A 19,051-nucleotide genomic window follows, 5' to 3' on the forward strand; every position below is an offset into this window, starting at 1 on the left:
AACGCAAATGTCATCTCCTGTCTGGGTAGGGGGTGGTTGTGTCAATATTTCCCTTCCAGATTCTCCAGGGGGCAGGACTGATGGCAAAGCCCCAGACCTTGGCTCACCTGTGGGAGGCGGGCCGCTTGGGGGGGCGGTGGCGACCATCCGGGAAAACGGCTGTTGGCCTCTTGTGCCTGCAAGTCCCCCACGCACCACCCTGTCTCCTGCCTCCTCACCTTTGCCCGTGCCGTGCCCCCTGCCCAGCGTGCCCTTTGCACGTATTGCAGGCAGACTCCTACCTGTTCATCAAGACTCAGCTCTTAAAGCTCTGATGGTTCCCTCTCTGTTCCATGTCGCACACTTGATGCGCCTTGTCTGTATCTGTCCCCGTGAAAGCCAGGACAGCACCGGCCCCTCTGTGCCCCCAGCACCCAGGACAGAGCCGAGCTCAGAGCACGTGTCGGCTCACTGCACTGTGGGCAGCAGACACAGGTGGTAACCGGGGCAGGGGTGCCCTCCACGTGGTAGAGCTTCAGCCAAGTGCAAAGTGTGGCCACTCGTTGGCTAGACAGCAGGGGCTGGACCAGATGGACCTGTAAGCCCTTCCCGCTCTGGGTCCTGGGACCCCCGAGTGCCCTCCCACACCTGGTCTCCTTTGTCCCCTCAGCAGTCCTCGCTCACTCTCACTTATTCGCTCAGCCTCTGTTGCGCTCCGTCTATAAGCCCCGCTCAATGGTCAGACGCAGCGTGGCTCTGGCCAGGGTGGGTGGCTGTCAGTCACTGCGGAGATGACGCAGGTACCCACAGATCACTCATCACGCAGGCGTGATGTTATTGAACCCCACTTGAATCACGCAGCCCCTCTCTGGGGCAGCCCCTCTGCACGATGGGACCAAGGGAGGGGGCTGGGGGGAGGGGCACCACCCAGAGCTGCAGGGACAGAGAGGAGGGTCCCGGGCCGCCTACATGTGCGGGTGAGGGGAGAGCACTGCCCTGGGAGTCCACGGACACTCGCTGGATGCCCTGGAGATGGCCAGTCTCCTTGCCTAACATTGGCTTTCTCACCATGAGCAGACCAGACGTGCCGGGGTAGGGCTTCACTGCCCTCCCTGCCCTCCCTCCCCTCCTGCTTGGCTACGAAAAAGCCTCTCTCTCTACTCACAACACTTCTGACAGCAGGAGTGTGGGTTTTCCACGCCACGCAACCCTCCAGTTCTCTGTGGCCACCAGCTGGGGGCCCTACAACTCGATTCAATTCTGACCCTAACTCCCCGGAGTTACACAGACCCCTCCCCAGGTGAAGGGCTCAGTGCCCCAAGGCAGCACCCCACTTCAGACGCCAGTCACAGGTAGTGGGTCCCCAGGGTACCCACACTTCCATCCAATTTGGCTGCACACCCATGTGGTTCCCAGGACCCCCCTCCGCGGGTTCGGCAGTTTTCCATAATGGCTCACGGAACTGAGGGAGGAAACACTTTGCTTCTCTTGACCTGTTTATTACAAAGGATACAGATGAAGAGGTACATGGTGAAAGGTCCGGAAGGGTCTTGAGCACAGGAGCTTCTGTCCCCATGGAGCCTAGGGTGCACCAGCCTCCTGGCACGTGGAAACTCTCTGAACCCCTTCGGTTAGAGTTTTTACAGAGGTTGCATTAAGTGGGTGTGATTGATTTAACCGTTGGCCATTGGTGATGAGCTCAGCCTCCAGCCCCTGTCCCCTCGCAGGAGTGGGGGATGTTTCCAACCCTCTAATTGCGTTTTTGGTTTTTTTTTTTTAATTAATTAATTTATTTTTGGCTGCGTTGGGTCTTCTTTCTTTAACTTTATTTTTAATTTATTTATTTTTGGCTGCCTTGGGTCTTCGTTGCTGCACGCGGGCTTTCTCTAGTTGCGGCGAGCGGGGGCTACTCTTCCTTGCGGTGTGCGGACTTCTCACTGTGGTGGCTTCTCTTGTTGCGGAGCACAGGCTCTAGGCACACGGGCTTCAGTAGTTGTGGCACGTGGGCTCAGTAGTTGTGGCTCGCAGGCTCTAGAGCACAGGTTCAGTAGTTGTGGCACACAGGCTTAGTTGCTCCGCGGCATGTGGGATCTTCCCAGACCAGGGCTCGAACCCGTGTCCCCTGCATTGGCAGGCAGATTCTTAACCACTGCGCCACCAGGGAAGTCCCTCTAATCGCGTTTTGAGCCCCCTACTTTGTGCCAGGCACTCAGACCAACTCTGGTCTCAAGGTGCTTCAGCAAGTGGCTGAGGTGGGTCTGCAGTACACGCAGTGGTGCTCGGTAGTACGTTCGAGTATGTAGTAACGTGCAGGGGTGGGGGCCCTCAGAAGGGGAGGACAGCTCAGAGAAAGGTGAGGTTTCTCAATAGGCTTGGGGAGTCAGGGGAGGCTTCATGGAGGAGGTGTTCTTTGATCCACCCTGGGGCCTGGGAGGCTTGGTCACGTGGGCTTGGTGGGCTGGGCCATCCTGGTTGGGGTGGGGCTGAGCAAGGCCCCGTACTGCAGGGGGCTGTCTGTACCCAAGTTTCTCCCCTCCCTCCCTAGACAGGTGTGAGCAGGGCGGGGAGTCGGGAGAGGGGAGCTGGGGAGGGCTGGCTCTGTCCACATTGGGTGGGTTCTGCCCCACCGCTGCGGGCATGACAGCTGCCAGTCTTCCAGTCTGTCGTGCGTGCTGGATGTTTCCAGAATGTTGAGCCTTTCCTGGAGGTCAGCACTTGGGCCCACCACCATGGCCAAATCCAAGGAGGAGTGTCGGGCTTGGGGTGGTTGAGACCTTGCCCCTCCTCAGGCCAGAGCTCCCTCTGAGCTGTCCCTTCCGCTGCCCTGGGGAGAAGCTGCCGCCCGCCGCCCCGCCCCCATGAGTACTGGGGGTTCCTGTGGCAGGGGTGGGGATGTTTGGCAGCCTGAACAGTCCTGCAGATCCAGGACGAGCAGGTCCTGCTCCTGGTTCGCCCTTTCAGCTACCAGCTCCGGGCCAAGTGGGCCCGCGATGTTGCTGGGGGTGCAGAGGGGGGAAAAAGAAACAGAAAAGACATGGGGGGAGCCCCAGGCTTGAGGAAACCGCAGTGTCTCTGTCACCCGGGGGGGGTTGAGATTACACCAGGGTCTAAGGGTTGTGCATGGCAGCTCCATCCTCCTCTTCCAGGTGGGCAGCAGCTGGAGGCTGCGCGGGCTGGAGGTTTTGTGCCCTGGGCTGAAAAGACAGGCCTAGCAAGTCAGATGAACCCGAGGGGAGGTGGATTCACGTAGACTCGAAGCAGCCAAGAGCCCATCGCTCAAGTGCTGGGGCTGGGGGGTGGCTGGTGACGCTGGGGTTCGGGGGAAGAGACGGGTTTGACGGCTGCTGAGATGGTGAGGGTTTAATTAGACGATGAGCTAAGTGTGACTTCACAGTGAGACCTGGCTGCCAAAGCCTCCAGCGCAGGCCTGGGCCGCATCAACAGAAAAGCAATCTTGGCGGTGCCCCAGGGAGGGCCACAGGCAGGCGACTCTGCCCTGCCCCGGTCCTGGCATGACTGCAGGGGTCCGGCTGTGGGCTGCCACTTGTCAGAACACAGACACATCCTGGCATGGCCCGAGGAGCCAGGCCAGGATGGGGAGGGGCCTGAGGAACAGTGAGGAGACGTGGAACCCTTGGGACAGGTTGGAGTGACCCTTGGGAGAGGCAGGAGTGAAGGGGACACCCAGCTCAGCTCGCCTCCCAGGCCTCGGGGCCCCATGAAAGTACCATCAAGCACATAGTAGGTGCTCAAGAAGTATTTGGTGAGTGAATGAATGAAAAGGAGGAGCTGGGGTGTATGAGTGACTGAAATGGCACAGGACCGCACCTAATGGTTTGGAGGAAAAGAGCAAGTAACCACTTCCTGAGCTCGGGTTCTGTCTACACTGCTGTTGACAAAGCTGTCGGCTTCCAGCGGTGTCTCCTGTCACTGATGAGTGAGCAGAGTGCTGGGCCCCCCCCTGGAGGAAAGGGCACACCTGTACAACTGGGAGCATCTGGCCAAGAGTCCACCTCCAGCCTGGAAGCTTCCCTCAGCCGCTCATTCACTCCCAAATATGCAGGAAGCAGCTACTACGTGTCCTGCCCTATTTTAGGTTCCAGACAGTGAACCAACGCACAGTGAATATGTTTGTAACGTCAGATTATGATAAATGTGGGATGAAAAACAAAGCAGGGTGGGCTAGGGAGGGATGGAGGGGGCTGTTTTAGGCTGGTGAAGTGACATTTGAGCAGATGCTTGAATGGAGAGAGGGAGGGAGGGAAGGGTATGGTGATCTGGAAGAAGAGTGTCTGAGTAGACAGAAGAGCAGGTGCAAAGGCCCTGGGATGAGTGCGCGCTTGGCATGTTAGGGAAGCACCAGGGAGGCCAGAGAGACCGGGGTGAGCAAGTAGAGGGGTGAAAGATAAGGCCAGAGGTGATGGGGTCCTGGTCACGTAGGGCCTTGTAGGACTTCGGCCATCGCTGAGTGGGAGGGGAGCCTATGGGCCTTTTTTAAGAGAGTAGTGATGTATTTGGTGTTTCAGGAGGATCCCTCTGGCTGCTGAGTGGCCAGAGTGGTGCCTGGGAGGTGGGAGGTGGTGATGACCAGGCCCTGGGGCCCTGCATGTCCCGCAGCCTCCATCCCGCGTTCAGCCTTGCCGTTGCCCTTCCAGCGGAAGCCCTGGGCCTGGACCACATGGTCCCCGTCCCCTACAGGAAGATCGCCTGCGACCCGGAGGCTGTGGAGATCGTGGGCATCCCGGACAAGATCCCCTTCAAGCGCCCCTGCACCTACGGGGTCCCCAAGCTGAAGCGGATCCTGGAGGAGCGGCACAGCATCCACTTTGTCATTAAGAGGTAGGGAGTGGGGTGCAGGGGGGCAGGGCTGGGCAGGGGGGCGACGGCAGACACGAGGCAGGGCCCTGGGGAGGCAACAGGGGTCAGGAGCGGAGCGAAGGGGTTCTGTAGCCTGACAGCTGCGTGGCCGCCTCCTCCCGGCCTCTTTTGAGTATTGAATGGAGAAATGGAGGCACAGTGCCTGACCCGAGTAGGCGCTGGCTAAGCTCTCAGAGGTGTTTTCCTGCCACCGAAGAAGACCTGAGGCCTTTGTACTTACCTCCCTTCAGAGAGGAGCCCACCTGAGCTCAGGTGGGGCTGGGCCAGCTTCTCCCTTTCTGCACCTCCCATCGGACTACCCTGCCTGCTGGTAGTTTGTCCACCTTTCCTGTCCTCCCAGGTGGCCAGTTTCCCTGGTGCAGGTGCGGGTGGGCGGGAGAAGGCAGAGCACTATGGACTCTGGAACTGCAGCCCCTTCCCCCCCGGCCTGCTGCCACCCACCCCCCAGGCTTGTCTCCCAACTCCCACAGGGGGCTTTGTCCTCACAGCTGGCCGGACTCACCAGCGAGCGGGCATCCCCAGGCAATGCCAGGCTTCCTGGGATTGCTTCCTCCTAAATAGTTAGAGAGGGAGGGGGCCAGAGGCCATGCCGTCCAGCCCCCTGCCTCCAGCAGCACTGCCTGCGTCGGGCCCTTCCCAGGCATCCATTCTGGGAGCCCGCTGAGGGCGTGGCTCCCAGCGTGTGCACGCGCCCACGCGCCTGCTTCCTTGTTGCCCTAGACTGTAAGCAGGGACGGTGTGGCTCGTGGCTGAATCCCCAGCGCCCACAGCAGTCCCTGGCATGCAGGAGATGCCAGTCCATATCTGTGGAATAAAAAGATGGATGGATGAAAGTGCTTGTCCAAATTTGGACTCAGGCCATCTAACTTGTTAGAGCTTAGGAAATAAACAGGGTGATAGGAGAGAGAAAAATGGTGGGTGGGTGAGGAGGAGACCTGTTTAGGGTGGCCCAGGGGAGAGAAGGTCCCATTGGTTAAGCCAGAGCTGGGAGGTTGAGAAGGGCCGCCTGCACCCAGCTGGGCAGTGTCTGGACAGAAGAATTGACCTCAGTGAGCAGCCCAGACGGCTGGGGTGCAAGAGGGTGGAGATTGACCCTGAGAGCGTGGAGTTGTTCTGAGCCTTGGGAAGGACCTCTGCAGCGTTGCTGGATGCCAGAGCTGGGGTCTGCCCGGCCCCCTGGCTGCTGGGGGAGAACGGACTCTAGAGAGCAGAAGCAGGAGACTGGCGAGGAGGCTGCTGCAGCCGTGGGCCAGGCCAGCGTGGTGGGCACAGGGAGAGAGCGGCTGGGTTGGGGATGGAATCTGAGCGGTGACGGGGTGTGCTGGTGAGTGGACCGTGCAGGTGGGGAGGGGAGTGGGGAGGAAGGGTCACCCCCATGTTTCTGAGTGAGTTCACCTTGGAGGAGATCAGGAGATGGAATTTTCAGAAGCCCAGCTGAGAGGTCAGAAGCTAGGGAGGGAGGTCTGGGAGTTAGAGATGAAAATCTGAGAGTTGGCAGCGTGGGCCAGGAAGGGATCACGGGCAGGAGAGAAATAGAGAAGAGAGGGGCAATTCCCCGGCGGTCCAGTGGTTAGGACTCCACTCTTGCCTGCTGAGGGCCCGGGTTCAATTCCTGGTCAGGGAACTAAGATCCCACAAGCCATGCAGCGTGGCCAAAAACAAAAAAAGAAAGAAAAAAAAAAAAGAGAAAAGGTGGAGAGGACTCAGATGGACTCTGGGATCCCCACGTTAGAGGCTGGGGCCGCCAGCAGAGGAGGCTGAGAGTGGCCAGGGAGCTGGGCGGGCGTCTCACTGCCACCGAGGGAGGTGACTCTGAGAGTCAGCTCTGACTGTGGGGCACGCCTGCTCAGAACCCTTCCCCGCTCCCCCACTCTCCGTGAGCCCCGGTGTAGCGGCTCCCAGGGTACCACAGTCCAGCCCGTCAGCAGCCACCGTGCCCGCCTTAGTGCTGCTCCGCCTTCCCTCCTGTTTCTCTGAACTCCTGCCTCCTCACGTGCCTCCAGCCATCACTGAAGCCCTTTCCTTTGCCTGAAGCTGCTCCCCGCCCTCCTTCCCACCTGTCCTGTCTTTCAAGGCTCACTATTCTGTCTAGAAGCCCTCCCCTGTCCTCAGTCGGAAAGAATTTCCCCCTTCCGCAGCAGATGGCTTCTTCCCCCCATCCGCGTCCCCACCAGCCCCCCATCACCCTGATCACTGGCGGCAGTGGGACCACATCTGAGCCACCTCTGTTCCCTCTCAACCTCTACCAGGGGTCCCACTTGATAAATCATTCTGGAGGTGGATTTGAAATCATTCGAGGGAATTCCCTGGCGGTCCAGTGGTTAGGACTCTGCACTTCCATTGCTGAGGGCCTGGGTTCGATCCCTGGCTGGCTGGGGAACTAACATCCCGCAAACCGAGTGGCATGGTGGGGCCAAAAACAAAATCATTCGGCCTTCTGTCAGGTAGTGCCTCCTGTTGTCTAGCTTAAGTCTCTCTTGCTGCTGCCTAAGTCCTTTTCCTTCAGTTGACTCCTGGTAGCAAGGGAGGAGGCTAGGAGAGCAGAAAGCAGCAAGGGCATCCCAGTGACCCCTTACATTCCTGACCGTGGTGTTTGAGTCCTCACTGTGGCTGACCTTCATCTCCCTCTATCCAAACTGTAGGTCGTTTAACCCTTCACTAGTATTTGCCAGGCGCCTCCTGCAGGCCCAGCCCTTCACTGAGCTCTACTGAGGACTTCACGAAACAGCAGGCACAGTCCCCATCTGCCCCCAGGGGCTACCGCGAGTCATGGGGGGTGGTCACTCCTGCGATGAGTCCTGGGAGCATCAAACAGCATGTTTCCAGGTGTAGACTCGATGGCATCTGAGCAGCAAGCCTGTGGGGCTTCCTGGAGGAGGAGGCTTGGCATCAGGCCGACCGGGCTTGAAGCCACACAGCACGTGAAAACCTTGGCTAGCACTTCTCTTCTGAGCCTCAGTTTCCTGATTTGTAAAAATAGGGACAATGATGCCCTATTCCTCAGGTTTTTCTCAACATAGTATGAGGAGGTAGACATAACATACCTGGCATGAAATAGATGCTCAATAAACGCGAGTCTTCTCCCTTGACCTCATCTCCTTCACGTAGAGAGAAGTAGTTAATCAGTGCTGACAACCCGGGTTCGAATCCTGGCCCTACCATTTTCCAGCTGTGTGTCCTTGGGCAAGTTACTTAACTGCTCTGCCTTACTTTCCTCGTCTATAAAATGGGGCTAATGAGGCAAATTCCCTGGTGGTCCAGGGGTTAGGGCTCTGCGCTGCCACTGCAGGGGGCATGGGTTCGATCCCTGGTGGGGTAATTAAGATCCCACATGCTGCACCGTGTGGCTAGAGAATAAAATAAAATAAAATGCGGCTAATGATTGTTCAGGCCCCACAGTGCTGATGGGAGACTACATGGATGTGAGCAACGTGCTTAGAACAGAGGCTGCTCCTTTCTGAGCCCCAGTGCATTTTCACTGTTGCACGTCCCAGCCTCGTCAGGGAGACATTCGAGATCACATCTGCGATCGTCCTAGCAGAAGGGAGTCAGAGAACAGAGAGCTTAGGAAGCAGCCAGGAGGGGGAGTTGCCACCCCAGCCCAGGTGTCTGCAGTGCGGGGGAGGTCAGGGTGCTCTCCTGACAAAAGGGAGAAGCCCCTCGACAAAGCCTGTGGGTCTTGTTATTAGTGGAAGGGGGCTTCCTGGCCCCTGGGTCCCCAGTCATGCCCAGCCCTGACCCCTAAATCCCCGGTTTCTACCAGGACACAAGCCCAGAGCGAGAGGCTCTGAGTTCACATGTGTCGGTTCTACCTAAGGGAGGACTTCAGAGGGAAAAGTGTCTGGAGGGGGTCCTAGAACTCTGCAGTGTGCAACAGCGACCCTTGTTCAGTGCTCATCAGGTGGGCCTTCCAGGCCGGGCAGCCCATGAGGGCGTCTGTCACAGCATCGGAGCCACGTGAGATCAGACTTTCTCCTTGTCATCCGTCTCCCCGCTCCCCGCCCACCAACTCCACTAGGAACTGCAGGCCAAGGTGTCACACCCCCTCCCTTGTGCTCCCTGATAAGTAAATATAGCCATAAATAATAAAACCTGCTGTTAACGCTGGGAGCCTCCCCGTCACCGGGTGGAGCTGAGGAAGCGTGCCTCAGAGCGGAAGCCAGTTCTCTCCAGAATTATGCCCTGTGGCCGCTTCTCGGCCTTGGGGGACCCAGACGAGCATGAACCTCCAGGAACAGTGGGGGAAGCTTGCGCCTCTCAGAATAAGAACAGGATGCCGTGCCTGGGGTCTCACCGCCCTGGTAACCCACACGCTCTACCTTCTGTCACTGACCTTTTCGCCTCTGTTTGAATTTCCCTCTGGGCCCGGCTTGGGCACTGTCGGCCCCCTTGTATTTGGACTCAGACAAGCGGGACTTCGTTTTTCCCATGTCGCCTCTGGGGGTGCCAGTTTAGGGGCCAAAGCCCTGTCCCCTTGTCCAGCCGCTCCATGGCACGCAGGCTCTGCTGCAGGCCCCCCAGACCAGCTGCCTGAGGCTCCCCAGCCCGCTGGGAGCCACCCTGGTGGGGTCTGGGAGCAGAGCAGAAAGAACAGCAGCCCTGCAGGTAGGCAGCCAGGTGATCCCAGCTCCCTCGCTGACCTTTACTCCATCCTCGTTTTCCAGGAATAAGAACTCCAGGTGTCTTATCAGGATGACTCAGGAGTCCCCAAATGGCCCCTGGGCCCCTAGCCATCCCCCCTCCAAGCCATCCCCCCTCCAAGCCATCCTCTGCGTGGTGATGGAGTGATCTGAGGGTGCCATGCCCCCTGGGGGCTCCCCGTTGCCCATGGTGTAGAGACCACATGCCTGGGCACAGCACGGAAGGCTGGCCACCTCCCACAGGACGCCTCCAGCCGGCCAGATGGAGCTGCCAGCCCTCCGTGTGCCTTTACCTGGACAACCTCTCAGCCCTCCCACCTGGGCTCGCCATCCCCAACTCGGTGAAGTCTTTCCTGACCCCCTCCCTGCTTGGGTCCCCTTGGCTTCTGAGACAAACCGGAGCGGTCCCGCATGTCACGCTGTGAGGCTGTGATCTGGAACGCTCCCGGCTTGTGCCGCCGACAGAGAGCTTCCTGGGAGCAGGGCCTACCCCTTGCCTGTCGCTGAGACACAGGGGGTGGTGGGTAAAGGTTGCGGAGCCCCGGTGGGGAAGGGGTGTGAGTTATCTGCCAGCTGTGGCCGAGGAGAGCTCAGGGCCGGAGGAAGCCCCGCCTCCCACCCTGGGCTGTTGAGATGAATAGGTTGGACCCTCCGGGACCCCCACAGGGGCTGGCCAGTGCCTTCCCTGGCTGCGGAGAAATGGTTCGGGATGTCTGGTTGTTTGGGGGTATCTGGCTGTCCCGGACCGTGCCCTCTTCTGCCCCCATGTGAGGCCAGCCCGGTGCCCAGGTCTGCAGCCATGCATGTGGGACTTGAGTGACCGTCGCTGAGGGGACCTGGAGGCCGGCTCCCCTCTCATGCCCATCTCTCCTCTCTCCCCAGGATGTTCGATGAGCGAATTTTCACAGGTATGTGTGGGTACCGTCTAGTCTGTTCCGAAGCCGCCAAGCTGATGCCCCCAAGAGTGCTTCAGCTGCCACCACACCGGACCCGAGGGAGCCTGGGTGTGGCTTCTGTATCCGGGGGCCCCAGCTCCCAGGCGCAGACAGACTGTCAGGACCTCCCCTCCGGACATGGGAAGCCCTGGATGGGGAATAATAAAGCTGACATTTGCTGAATTCTAACATGTGATGGTTACTCTCCTAAGCTGTTAGCATATTTAATTTTAATTTAATTTAGTTTTCAACAGTCCTATAAAGTGGGTTCTGGCTTTTTCCCTGAAGTCTAGCTAGTGAGCACTGGGGTCTAGATGCAAACCGAAGTGCCCAGGCCATGACCAGTGGGTGGCCTGCCTCTCAGGAGGAAGAGGCGGACTCTGCCAGGTGCAGCAAAGGGAGCACGGATCTTGGGGTGCAACATATCTGAGCCCCAGTACCAGCCCTACCTCCCCCCAGCTTTGGGACCTTGGGCACGGTCATGTGGGCCTCAGTTTCCACATCTGTGAAAAGATAAGAGCACCATCCTCTGGGTTCCTGGGATAACTAAATGAGAGAATGGTCCCATGGTACAACCTTGGGAGAGACTCGGTCCCTTTCCCAAGGGCTCCCTCAGCCCCAATAGCATAGCCCCTGTCCTGAGGTCAGCACAGCCGTTTCTGGCTTCTTCCTCCTGCCAAATCCTCTGAGATCCCCGTCATCCTGATTCCTCATCCCAGGGGAGGCATCTCTCCCTGGACCCCTTCCTGGCTTGGCTGGACATGGAGGCCACAAGAAGGAGGGACAGAGGCCAGACCACACCTGAGGGGTGCCCCCAGGAGCTTCCCCCAGAGGCCCCTGCTGGATGCCCCGCAGGCAGAGGAGGCTGGAGAACCTTCGCCTTGACCACCCTGCCCCTCCCCGGCTCTCCCCCCAGGGAACAAGTTTACCAAAGACCCCACAAAGCTGGAGCCAGCCAGCCCGCCCGAGGACATCTCTGCGGAGGTCTCCCGTGCTGCCGTCCTGGACCTGGCTGGGACTGCTCGGTAAGGCCACAGCCCGGCTCTGCGCCAGCTCTGCAGGGAGGAGCGAGGCCTAGGGCTGGCTGGAGGATGCTGGGCCCAGCGTCTCATTCCACCTGGACACCCCGCACAGGGTTATCCCGCACAGGCACCTGTACGCCTCACCCCACTGTGGGCCAGGGAGAATCTAAAGGGACCCAGAAGGAGAACAGAGATTTTACCAATTTTCTTCCACCTGGAGGATTCTTGTCACCCCCTTGGGATCTAGCCATACGTTATCTAGTCTCAAAAGCCTTCCCTGGCACCCAGACTAGGTCAGGAATCTGCCCTGCATGTCCACGAGGCCTCGCACTCAGCTCATGTACTGGTCGCCATTCACCAGTGCCCCCCACCCAGGCCCTGGGCTCCTGGGGGCCAGGGACGGGCCATCTATCCCGGAATCCCCACGTCCAGCCCAGACCTCCCCAACTGTTCTATGAATGAACCGAATCCTCCATCCCAGGGTCCTGCCCAGCTTCACTCCCCAAGCCCCTCCCCAGACTCCTGAACGCTCTCCAGGCGGGTGGTCCCTACAGCCCTCAGTGCCCCCAACAAGCACTGATCAAACCCCCACTGCACTAAGTGGTGGGGCTCCTAGACTGACCAGTCCCAGGCCTCAGGAGCTCCCAGCTGGTGGGCAAGGTGGACGCCCAGCACGTCACCCCAGGGTACAGATCAGGAGCTCGGCTGGGGCAGCCAGGAGACTGCTGTCCGGGAGACGGGGCACTGGGGGTATTGCTGGCGTAGCGGGGGAGCGGCGTGGATCCCGCTGGGATGGGAGCAGATGTGGTCAGGGGTGCATTTTGAATTGGCAGCCGCCGTGGGCCCCTGACTGCCTGGAGGGGGAAAGCTGGGGCTGATGCCATGTCATTTCTCGGCTTCCTTCCCACAGGTCGGACAAAAGCAGTCTCTCCGAAGACTGTGGGCCAGGTGAGGAGCTGGACCCCACTGCGCGTGTCTGGGGTGGGAGGGCGTCCACCAGCCCCACTCAGCAGCTCTGGGGAGGAGGCCGGCTCAGAGCCTGGGTATTCATGAATGTCCTCCGTCCACCCCTGTCCCCTGACCCTCCCCCAGGCCGCAGAGCATGCTGGGAGCTCGCTGGGGGCCGGGAGGGGCAGGTGGGATGTGGGTGGCTTTGTGGGAGACCTGGATTCGGGTATCACCTCTGCCTCCACATCCTTGGCGATGCAGGTCTCAGTTGCCAGGTCTATACGTTGTATCTACCTATAGCTCAGACACCAGGGCTGACATGACTTTTCTTGGCACTACTAACAAGTCACAGACAGGAGAATGTTCAAGAATGACTCCCCTGCCCGGCCGAGCTCACGGCCACACTTGACCAGATCCCTCGTTTCCCCCCACAGGAACCTCTGGGGAGCTGGGTGGGCTGAGACCCATCAAAATTGAGCCAGAGGATCTAGATATCATTCAGGTCACTGTCCCAGGTAAGGGCTGATCCTGCCACCCCCGCCTGAAGGTACAGGGGTCGAGCACCACCGTGTCCCCTCCCGGGCTGTCCTGCTCTGTCTCTGGAGCCCCTGCCCCGGCCAGGAAGGGGTCGCCAGGCCGCTGTCTCTCTGGTCTGATCGTGAAAGGCTGCAGCGTTGCGTGTGCTTTCTGTAGGCACATCTGCCCTCTGGGCTGGGGGTCCGGTCTCAGCTCCGACCTTCCTAAAGGTCCCCCCAGCCTTCACCTCTCTGGCCTGGCTTGCCTGGGATTTGAGAGGCTGCAGGGGAGAAGAAAAGGTCGGAGTAAGAGGATCTGAGTCTGACTCCAGACCTGGGTCCCTCTGAGCGTCAGTTTCCGCATCTGTGAAGAGGGGCATGTACTTGTCCTCTGGAGGCTCAGTGTGGGGTAACCACAGGCTCCAGGCCCCTTGGGTCCCTGCTGTCCTCTGGCACAGCTACTCTCCTTCCTTAAGGGTCCTGCTCTGTGGGCACGCTGAGCTGGGAGGTCCCTGAGGGACCGTGACGGGGTGGGACAGACAGAAGATGCTGTTGTCATTTGGAGTTTTGCCTCCAGACCCTTCCCCAACCTCTGAGGAAATGACAGACTCGATGCCTGGACATGTGCCCTCGGAAGATTCCGGTTACGGGATGGAGATGCTGACTGGTAAGAAATGGGCTGGGGACCCACCTCCCTGGGATGTAACAGGGAGAGGGGTGGGCCAGGAAGCCTCTAGACTTTTCTTGGTATTGACTGTCCCCCTTGGAAGAAACTCAGTATATGCCTGGCTCCCCCATCCCGGCCAGGTTCCTTTCTGAAAACTTGAAATAGGCCTTGAGTTAATATTAAGTCTGGTTACTCTGTCTTTCCCAGGAGCTCCCATTTGGATAAGTTTGTTTATTTAGTCAGTAACTATTTATTGAGCACCTACTATGTACAAGGTCCCGTGCAAGGTGCTGGGGACAGAGCAGTGAACCCGACAGACCAAAGTCCCCGCCCTTGTGGGCTGACATCCCAGTGCAGGGAGACAGGTAATAAGCAAATCAATAAGAAAAATAGGGGAATTCCCTGGCGGTCCAGTGGGTAGGATTCCAGGCTTTCACTGCCAGGAGCCCGGGTTTGATCCCTGGTCAGAGAACTAAGATCCTGCAAGCTGTGCAGTGCGGCCCCCAAAAAAAGGAAAAAAGAAAAATAGAAAGTCAGATGGTGGTAAGTGCTATAGGGAGACACAAAGCCAGGAGGGGAAGTATCAGGGGCAGGAGGGGTGGTTATTACAGGATTTGAGTGGTCAGAGAGGACTTCACTGAGAAAATGACATTGGAGCAAAGACCTGAAGGAGGTGCGGGCAGGAGCCGTGTGGATATCAGGACAGAACTTTCCAGGCAGAGGGAGCAGCATGGGCAAAGGCCCTGAGGTGGGCTATGCCCAGCATGTCTCAGCAACAGCAAGGAGGCCGGGTGGCTGGAACAGAGTGAGGTGGGGAAAGGGAGGTGCTGGGTGAGTTATGCAGGGTTGTGTACATCAAAGGAAGGACTGGAGACTTAACTCTGAAGAGACAGGAACCAGTGTGGGGGTTGGCGCTAATGGAGTACACTTTAACGGTGTTTACTCTGACCGTGGAGCTGAGAACAGACTGCAGAAGGTCTGGGGACAAGGACAGAAACAGACTCTGACGATAATTTAGGCAAGAGGAATGGTTGGGCAGGTGGATAGCAGCAGGGAGAGGGTCGGGTTCTGTGTGTTTTGTTTATGAAAGTTTATTTTGGAAATGTTCAAAACCACCCAAAGTTGAAAAGAATAGCTTAATGAATCTCACATGCCCAACGCTCAGCTCCAGCCATTCTCAACAGATGTTATTATTGATAATAAGAAGTAAGAATTATTACACGTGGTTAATGTTTTTAGAAAGTGAATCATTATAGGACTTCCCTGGCGGTCCAGTTGTTAAGACTCCGCGCTTCCACTGCAGGGGGCGCAGGTTTGATCCCTGGTTGGGGAACTAAGATCCCGCGTGCCGCGTGGCACAGCCAAAAAATAAAAAAAAAAAATTTTTTTTAAGTGAATCATTATAAAGACAAATAGTATGTAAATTATAGAAGGTTTGCGGACATGGCAGAAAACGATATTAGTACTTAGATGATTTGAGTTTGGAAGGCTGTGTAACAAGGGATGCAGGGCCAGGGCAGGAAACTTTAGGAAGATGGCTGGAATTCGTTTCCCTTGCCTGTGATGTCTGGTGTGGGCTTGATTAGGAGGGGAGAGGGGTGGGTATTGCTTAAGGATACTGTGCAAAAGCGTAGTAGGTGTATTTAAATGCACAGTGTGAAGAAACCTCATAATGTTCAATGTGAAAAGCAAGTGCAGAAGGATATAGACAATATGGCATTTCTGTAAGTTTGGAGACGTAACAATAGTATTGCTAATGTTTTATTTTTAGAAATCGTGTGCAACTATGACAAAATGCTAATGTGTATTCATTCCGGCTGATAGGTCCATGAGTGTTTGTGGTAATATTCTGTATGCTTTACTGCACTTTTTAACGTTTCCCCTACCAAAAATAAACAAGTGACTGGAAAAATAAATAAGAAGGTTTCCTACAGGCCCAGATGGGTGGTGCCGCGTTAATTGGTGACAGGATAAAGGCAGAATCTCTCTGCTCCTCGTCTGCTTCCGTCTTCTCTGTCAGGGAGAATGGTCTGGAAACAGGAAAGAGTGAGGAGGACCTGGGAGTCCAGTTCGATAAGGAGATATAAAGGGTCCTCGGAGCTGCTGTGGATGTGTGTGATCTATGGATAATACCTAAGACGTGCATAGGACGTGAGAAGTCCCAGCGGACACAGATGCGGTGACAACAGAGATAGACTTGGAGATGAGGTTTTGCCCCAATTGCAAACAGGTGGACCGTGCGTTAGTCCCAGGCACAGTTCTGGAACAGATTTCTACATGGGCGACTGGGAGCCATCAGAGGGGACCCAGTGTGGGGTCATCCACGGGACGGAGTTGGCTCATACGACATCGAGATCTCCAGAGGACCCTCCAGCTGCGGAAGCTCCTCATGATTTTTATAAACAAAAGGGTTTTGGGCTTCCCTGGTGGCGCAGTGGTTGGGAGTCCGCCTGCCAATGCAGGGGACGCGGGTTCGTGCCCCGGTCCGGGAAGATCCCACATGCCGCGGAGCGGCTGGGCCTGTGAGCCATGGCTGCTGGGCCTGGGTGTCCGGAGCCTGTGCTCTGCGGCGGGAGAGGCCACAGCAGTGAGAGGCCCGCGTACCGCAAAAAAAAAAAAAAAAAAAAAGGGTTTTGACTCTAAATGCAGTTTTAAGTATTGTTTTCAATTTAAATAAAAGTTATTTGAATTTCAAGCAAAAAAAGGGAGGGCTGCAGGGGGACCCCAGCCTCCACACGGGGAAGGTTTCCCCTGTTGTCCTGGAGGGCTTGGTCCTTCCTCAAACATTTGTCAGTTAGTTGGATAAAGGGGCCTTAGGCAGCAAGATTATGCAATTTGCAGATCCTTGGGGAGGAATGGTCAGTCCATCCAAGAATGGTGTTCCCCATGGCCTTGACAGACCAGAACACTGGGCTGAAACGCACAAGAAAAATTCACAGCCCCAGGACGTGTGTCATGGGTTGTGTTCGTGGGGCCCAGTCTCTGAGATGGAGTTTAATGTGTGGGGTTTTTATTAGGGGCTGCCATTGGGATCAACACCTATGTAAGGGAGGGGACAGAAGCACAAGGGGGACGAGGGGGAAGGCAAGCCATGATCTGGCTGCAGCAACACGTCCACCAACCCCACGGGGAGCTCGGAGCCAGAAAGGCCCCTCAGAGTTGCTCCCAGTTGCACTGGATACCCTGGCCTTTATACCTCCACCTCAATCAGTCAGGAGATGCGGGCCACCCTGGAAGGGCAGTCCTTGAAGGGGCAGCTGCCCGCTGACCACACTCCCTGCTGCTAGGCCAACAAGCTCTTCCTTGAAGGGGATCTGAGTAGTCAGTACATCCCAGTACCTGCCACAGAAGAAGAGACAGACAGTAAACAAACGCATGCAGCCACAGAGAAACAGGGGCTTGAACAAAGGGGCATCTCTTGCACCTTTTAACTGAACAGAACTTTGGCTGAGCGCATGGGGAAATGGGCACAGACCTGGCGCTGGTAAGAACGCAAATGGGCAAATAGCTTTTTAGGGAAATGTGTCAGCCTGAAGAGCCGTAAAAATGAGCACCCCCCCCCCCCACGTCCAGCAGGAACCCGGTCCGAGGAAATTGTCTGAAATGTGAAGTGTTTTCTGCACGGAGATGTTCGTGCCAGCGTTAATGATGACCATGCAAGATTGCAGCAAGCTCGTTCAGCTGTCAGGGAACTGTTAACGGTATCCTCCCGATGGACTATTAGCCACTAAAAAGAGGCAACGAGGGAGACTGTAGAAGACACAAAGCTGATGGTGTTTACAACTGTGTTGAACACATGATCACTGTTTTGGAGGGGGAAAATATCAAAAAAGTAGCTATGTTAGGTTAAGTGATCTATCTTTGTCACTCCCTGAATCAGTTGCGATGTGCTTCTAATACCTTGGTAATGAAGAAAGAAGATTGTCAGGCACGGGCTGGGCATGAGTGGAATTGGAAGCAATCCGGTAACTGTGTGGGGAGTGTAGTGGACCAAAGGCTCAGGATGAGCTGACAGTGTGGCCTGGTCTTTAAGAAGTCGCATGTCACCTGGCTGCATTCACAGCAGAATTAAGAAGACCGAGGGGGATTTCCCTGGAGGTGCAGTGGTTGAGAATCCGTCTGCCAGTGTAGGGGACATGGGTTTGATCCCTGGTCCGGGAAGATCCCACATGCCATGGAGCAGCTAAGCCCTCAGGCCACAACTACTGAAGCCCACGCACCTAGAGCCCGTGCTCCACAACAAGAGAAGCCACCGCAATGAGAAGCCCGCGCACCGCAACGAAGAGTAGCCCCCGTTCGCCGCAACTAGAGAAAGCCCCGTGCGCAGCAACGAAGACCCAACGCAGCCAAAAATAAATAAATTTAATAAATTAAAAAAAAAAGAAGACCAAGGGGGTCCCGATCTGTGGAGGCCCCTGGGGTTGGGGGGCCGTGGACCAGCATGGTGCGATTTCTATCGGAAAGGCTTCTCCCAGCTGGTGGTGTTACTGTATTGTACAAATCATCCCTCGTTTGCTCACCTGGTGCCTTGGGCATCTCTGGTCATGCCCTCGATCGTTTACCAAGGTTGAAAATGGGGAGGCAGTGAGCACATGGACGGGTTTGTTCAGGGTAAGTAGCCCCGCACCATGCCAGGGGGCGGGGGGGAAAAGCAGGCAACTTTCTCACGTTTGGAATTAGGGCCCCCAAAGTACATAGGTCATCATCTCCTGCTGCCTTTGAAAGAGCCCCCCGCCCCCCAGGAGAGGACCCGGCCCCGCTTCCTTCTGTTTTCAGGGTCCTACAACAAAGGCTGGCAGAAACCCCTCCTTAGTGGAGCCACAGAGCTGAGCTGGTTCCCTGTGGGTGTCTGGGTCCGGTCATCTGCCTGGCTCTCAGATTGTTGCTACCGCCTGGGGGTGGCCCTGCACACACGGACAGCTCAGAGCGGGGACAGACTTCCTGGTCTCCCCTCTTGTTCCTCTCAAGCCATTTCGTGAACTTGATCGGTGCTGCCACTGTGACATCTGGGCATCTCCCTCCGCCCTGAGACAGATCCAGCTCCCTGATTCAGGGAACCCTCCCGGGCAGCACTGCTTGTCCCTCTGTCCCCACCAGACTCCTCTCCTCCTGTCTGCCCCTCTCTGTCTAGAAATGGCAAAGATGAAGTTGGTGAGTTTGGGATCCCCCAGGGGCTTCCCCTGAGACAGGGGCCTTCATTCATTTGGGAGGAGAGTCCGGGAAGGGCAGTCCTGGTACGAAGGGGGACTGGACAGGACAGCAGTGCCATCAGGCCCGTCACCCCTGTGGGCAGCTGAGCCACGGGAGCCCACGTAAATCACACACCTGAGTTAACGCAGCTGAGGAAGCTGGGAGCTGGGCTGGGATCTGCCTTCCATCACTGGCTGAGAGCTCTTTCCAGGCATTGATCCCAGCCCTTGTACCTTGCTGGTCTGCTCCCACAGCCAGAAAAAAGCCTCCAGGCAGA

At 57.1% G+C, this 19,051-nt stretch overlaps 1 protein-coding gene across 7 annotated transcripts in view; it reads left to right on the top strand.

Annotated features, from left to right (window-relative positions):
• GTF2IRD1 (GTF2I repeat domain containing 1) overlaps positions 1-19,051 on the top strand; it is a 112,318-nt gene that overhangs the window by 46,531 nt on the left and 46,736 nt on the right. For all 7 annotated transcript variants that reach the window (XM_033838989.2, XM_033838988.2, XM_033838987.2 and 4 more), the window contains 6 exons: positions 4,635-4,818; positions 10,380-10,405; positions 11,349-11,457; positions 12,365-12,402; positions 12,837-12,917; positions 13,495-13,584. In XM_033838989.2, the coding sequence (XP_033694880.1) occupies positions 4,635-4,818; positions 10,380-10,405; positions 11,349-11,457; positions 12,365-12,402; positions 12,837-12,917; positions 13,495-13,584 (528 nt within the window). The remainder of the gene's footprint in view (positions 1-4,634; positions 4,819-10,379; positions 10,406-11,348; positions 11,458-12,364; positions 12,403-12,836; positions 12,918-13,494; positions 13,585-19,051) is intronic.

The sequence above is a fragment of the Tursiops truncatus genome, chromosome 15, assembly GCF_011762595.2.
Source record: "Tursiops truncatus isolate mTurTru1 chromosome 15, mTurTru1.mat.Y, whole genome shotgun sequence".
In the NCBI taxonomy this organism is placed as follows: domain Eukaryota; kingdom Metazoa; phylum Chordata; class Mammalia; order Artiodactyla; family Delphinidae; genus Tursiops; species Tursiops truncatus.